The sequence below is a fragment of the Chlamydomonas reinhardtii genome, assembly GCF_000002595.2.
Source record: "Chlamydomonas reinhardtii strain CC-503 cw92 mt+ unplaced genomic scaffold scaffold_45, whole genome shotgun sequence".
NCBI lineage: Eukaryota > Viridiplantae > Chlorophyta > Chlorophyceae > Chlamydomonadales > Chlamydomonadaceae > Chlamydomonas > Chlamydomonas reinhardtii.
In genome coordinates, this window is record NW_025061558.1 from 1 (window position 1) to 4,883 (window position 4,883).

General features: G+C 72.3%; 2 protein-coding genes across 2 annotated transcripts in view; both read left to right on the top strand.

Annotated features, from left to right (window-relative positions):
- Positions 1–144: 144 nt before the first annotated feature.
- CHLRE_45g760797v5 (uncharacterized protein) lies at positions 145–1,837 on the top strand (the record flags this gene model as incomplete). Its single annotated transcript, XM_043073055.1, has 2 exons — positions 145–1,215; positions 1,339–1,837. Coding segments are annotated over 2 exons (1,548 nt in total), but the record flags the coding sequence as incomplete, so codon positions are not given.
- A 78-nt stretch (positions 1,838–1,915) lies between these two features.
- CHLRE_45g760847v5 (uncharacterized protein) overlaps positions 1,916–4,883 on the top strand; it is a 9,749-nt gene continuing 6,781 nt past the window's right edge. Inside the window, exon 1 of the mRNA XM_043073056.1 lies at positions 1,916–4,845. Coding sequence (XP_042914017.1) covers positions 2,204–4,845 — 2,642 coding nt within the window. The 5' untranslated portion in view covers positions 1,916–2,203. The remainder of the gene's footprint in view (positions 4,846–4,883) is intronic.

Consider the following 4,883-nt stretch of genomic DNA (forward strand, 5'->3'; position numbering starts at 1 on the left):
TGCACACCCCCGGATGCAGCTGACGCTGGTTTTGTGCTCCCGCCGCAACCGCCGGAGCCCCCAGTACAGCGTGGACGTGGACGTGGCAGGGGCAGGGGCAGGCCGCGTGGGCGCGGCCGCGGGCGCGCGCGTGGGTACGGCAGGGCCAGCGCTCCCCAGCCGGCGGATGCAGACGCGGAGGCCGTGGAGCAGCCGCACAAGCGCCGCCGCAGCTTTGGCACGGATGAGCAACAGCGGCAAGCCGCACGGCGGCGCCAGCGGCGGCAGGGCATGGAACCTGATCAGCGGCAGCAGCACCTCTCTGCGCACGCCGCGGCGGAGGCGGCGCGCGTGGCGGCAATGACCGCTGAGCAGCGGCAGCAGCACCTAGCTGCACACGCCGCTGCGGAGGCAGCGCGCGTAGCGGCGATGATTACTGAGCAGCGGCAGCAGCACCTCGCTGCACACGCCGCCGCGGAGGCGGCACGGCGGGCGGGCATGGACGAGGAGCAGCGGCAGCAGCACCTAGCTGCACACGCCGCTGCGGAGGCGGCGCGCGTGGCGGCAATGACCGCTGAGCAGCGGCAGCAGCACCTCGCTGCACACGCCGCTGCGGAGGCGGCGCGCGTAGCGGCGATGACTGCTGAGCAGCGGCAGCAGCACCTCGCTGCACACGCCGCGGCGGAGGCGGCGCGCGTGGCGGCAATGACCGCTGAGCAGCGGCACCAGCACCTAGCTGCACACGCCGCTGCGGAGGCGGCGCGCGTGGCGGCAATGACCGCTGAGCAGCGGCAGCAGCACCTCGCTGCACACGCCGCGGCGGAGGCGGCGCGCGTGGCGGCAATGACCGCTGAGCAGCGGCAGCAGCACCTCGCTGCACACGCCGCTGCGGAGGCGGCGCGCGTGGCGGCGATGGCTGCTGAGCAGCGGCAGCAGCACCTCGCTGCACACGCCGCTGCGGAGGCGGCGCGCGTGGCGGTGATGGCTGCTGAGCAGCGGCAGCAGCACCTCGCTGCACACGCCGCCGCGGAGGCGGCACGGCGGGCGGGCATGGACGAGGAGCAGCGTGCAGCGGAAACGGGCGCGCGGCAGCAACGACGGGCAAGACAACGCTTCACAGCCAGCACTGAGCGTGGCCCAGCAATCCGGCGTAAGTTCGAGGAGGTGTGCAACCACGTCTGCGAATGCTGTCGGCGCTGCTTCTACAGGGCCGGTGTCACGGTCACGGAGCACGAGGTGGGCGTGTGAATGGGTCCGGGTTCGGCTCGGCTTGCATTGGATCGCAGTGGCTTGCACTGAAAGCGCATCACAAGAGTCTCATTCAGCACTGAAAGCAGGCGCTGTTACCCATCATCGCAGGTTGCATGCTCCACTCTCGCCCGGATCCTGCGCGGCGGCGCCGCGGCCGGCACCGACCGCGACCGTGACGAGCTTGACGAGCTGGAGCGTGGCGTCGGCGCCTATGCGGCAGACGGCGATGCAGGCGGCGCCGCGGACGTGGCCGCAGCCGCGACCGAGGATGGCGGCGGCGTGGGGCTGGAGGCGGGACTGGAGGCGGAGGAGGCTCAGCAGGCAGCGGAGCCAGTGCAGCAGCGGCCACGCCGGGCTGCAGCTGCTGCTGCCACCGATGCTATCCTTGGTGGCGCCCGTGGCCGTCGCGCCGCCCGCGGTCGTAGCCGGCGCCGTGGTCTACTCGGCCAGGCGGTAGCGGCGGACGGCGTGCCGGCGGCAGCAGATGACGGCGGGCAGCCCACCAGCCGCATGCTGTGCTGCACCTGCCTCGAGAAAATAATAATAATAATACCTACGCACGGACCAAGGTCCCGCGTGCCTTAAGGAAGAGTCCCATCGAGGCTAACCCTACCGTATCTCTGTGGGACCTTGGCAACAGGCACCCCACGCATCCACCTTCACTCAGTCCATAGGAACCGAAGTTCTGGACCTATCGGCCTACCAACTCTCCGAATTCGGCCATCGTGAAGTTTCCACGTTGCAACAATGGGATCCGAACCCAGAGAGTCGCTACAACGCTTCCGTCAGTACCACGGACTCCATACCGGAATACTGACTCGGTTCCCCGGGCAGGATCCGAACCTGCATCTATACTTGTCAGCCTCAACCCGGCCGAATCCGTGATTCGAACCTGGGTCTGCCATGTGACAGCGGCATGCTCTACCAATTGAGCTACCGGGGAACCTGCCTCGAGACTCTCAAGCGCGGGCAGATGCCGAAGACCTGCGTGGTGAACAGCCTCTCCCTGCAGGAGCTGCCACCGGTCCTGCGAGACCTGCGTGACGGCGAGTGGCGGCTGCTCTCGCTCGCGTTCGCCTGTGTGCAGCTGCTGGTGCTCCCGACGGGGGCACAAACCGGCGCCCGGGGCATTGCCGTCACTGTACGTGCGGAGACAGCACAGATGGTGCAGCAGCTGCCGCGTAACGTGGACGACGCCGGCATTGTCATCATGCGGACTGGTGCCGCGCTGCCCAACGGCCGCCAGCCCAACGTGCAGGAGACTGCGCAGGGCGGTAGTGGGCGGCCCCCAAATGCACCAGAACGCCGACCGCCAGTCACCTTCCGATGCCGCATAGCCTTTGTGATGGCGGCGCTTCGCTGGCTCAAGCTGAACAACCCCCTGTACGCCGCCGTCGAGGACCGGCTACCCGGGGCTGTGGGCGGCGGTAACGATCGAGGTGATGGCGGTGGCGCCTACGGCGCACCTGACGAGGTCGACCTGCCCATGGTGGACGTCGAGGTGCCTGGCGTCGCTGCTGAAGCCGCGGGCGGTGCAGGCGGGGGCGACGGCGCTGCTGCGGCAGCACGTGAGGGCGGCGGCGGCGGCGAGCCTGCCGATACGGCCATGCCTGACGCGGCGCCTGCCGCCGGCGCTGCTGCCGAGGCCGCGGGCGGTGCAGGCGGGGGCGACGGCGGTGCAGGCGGTGACGCAGGCGCTGCTGCGGCAGCACGTGAGGGCGGCGGCGGCGGCGAGCCTGCCGATACGGCCATGCCTGACGCGGCGCCTGCCGCCGGCGCTGCTGCCGAGGCCGCGGGCGGTGCAGGCGGGGGCGACGGCGGTGCAGGCGGTGACGCAGGCGCTGCTGCGGCAGCACGTGAGGGCGGCGGCGGCGGCGAGCCTGCCGATACGGCCATGCCTGACGCGGCGCCTGCCGCCGGTGCTGCTGCCGAAGCCGCGGGCGGTGCAGGCGGGGGCGACGGCGGTGCAGGCGGTGACGCAGGCGCTGCTGCGGCAGCACGTGAGGGCAGCGGCGGGGGCGAGCCTGCCGATACGGCCATGCCTGACGCGGCGCCTGCCGCCGGTGCTGCTGCCGAAGCCGCGGGCGGTGCAGGCGGGGGCGACGGCGGTGCAGGCGGTGACGCAGGCGCTGCTGCGGCAGCACGTGAGGGCGGCGGCGGGGGCGAGCCTGCCGATACGGCCATGCCTGACGCGGCGCCTGCCGCCGGTGCTGCTGCCGAAGCCGCGGGCGGTGCAGGCGGGGGCGACGGCGGTGCAGGCGGTGACGCAGGCGCTGCTGCGGCAGCACGTGAGGGCGGCGGCGGCGGCGAGCCTGCCGATACGGCCATGCCTGACGCGGCGCCTGCCGCCGGCGCTGCTGCCGAAGCCGCGGGCGGTGCAGGCGGGGGCGACGGCGGTGCAGGCGGTGACGCAGGCGCTGCTGCGGCAGCACGTGAGGGCGGCGGCGGCGGCGAGCCTGCCGATACGGCCATGCCTGACGCGGCGCCTGCCGCCGGCGCTGCTGCCGAGGCCGCGGGCGGTGCAGGCGGGGGCGACGGCGGTGCAGGCGGTGACGCAGGCGCTGCTGCGGCAGCACGTGAGGGCGGCGGCGGCGGCGAGCCTGCCGATACGGCCATGCCTGACGCGGCGCCTGCCGCCGGTGCTGCTGCCGAAGCCGCGGGCGGTGCAGGCGGGGGCGACGGCGGTGCAGGCGGTGACGCAGGCGCTGCTGCGGCAGCACGTGAGGGCGGCGGCGGCGGCGAGCCTGCCGATACGGCCATGCCTGACGCGGCGCCTGCCGCCGGTGCTGCTGCCGAAGCCGCGGGCGGTGCAGGCGGGGGCGGCGGCGGTGCGGGCGGTGACGCAGGCGCTGCTGCGGCAGCACGTGAGGGCGGCGGCGGGGGCGAGCCTGCCGATACGGCCATGCCTGACGCGGCGCCTGCCGCCGCTGACACTCCTGCGGTCGCCACTGAGGCAGCTGCTGGGCGCGAGCCCGATGCATCTGAGGGCCACGCAGGCGGGCGCGTCAGCGGCGGCAGTGGCGGAGCGGGCAGTGACGCTGCGGCTGCTGGGTCCTATGACGCAGCCGCTGCTTATATGCGCGAAGTCGGCGGCGCTCCTACAGCCGTCGGCGCAGGCGGTTGGCGCAGGCAGTTGTTGAAGGCGGTTGCGGAGCGTGCTCTTGCCGACGCTGAGGCGGCTGGTCGTGGGCCCAACGCCATAGTGTTTGTGAGCCACCCAACGCTTGGAGAATTTGCGGTACGGCGCCTCAGCCCGCACCGTGGAGACCATGACGAGGACGATCAGCGTCCGGAATCAGGCAGCACTGCTGCAGTTGATGGTGTGGGTGGAAACGGTGAACCTGGCGGTGCAGACGTGGAGCCTGGCGGCGGCAGTGGCAAGCCTGCCGACACGGACCTGACGGACGCTCTACCTGTTGCTGGTGCTGCTACAGCCGCAGTAGCTGCTGCGGCTGCTGCAGCTGAGGGCAATGCAGGCGAGAGTGGCGGCGGCAGCCGGACGGGTGGTGACCCAGATGCAGCGGGGGCAGGCAGCGGCGATGGTGGGCTTGCTGGCACGGCTGCAGCGCCTCTGGCACCGGCGATCCCCAGGGACGCCGCCGACCAGCTGCCTGAGCTCCGAGATGACAGCGATGGCAGTGATGCTGACGAGC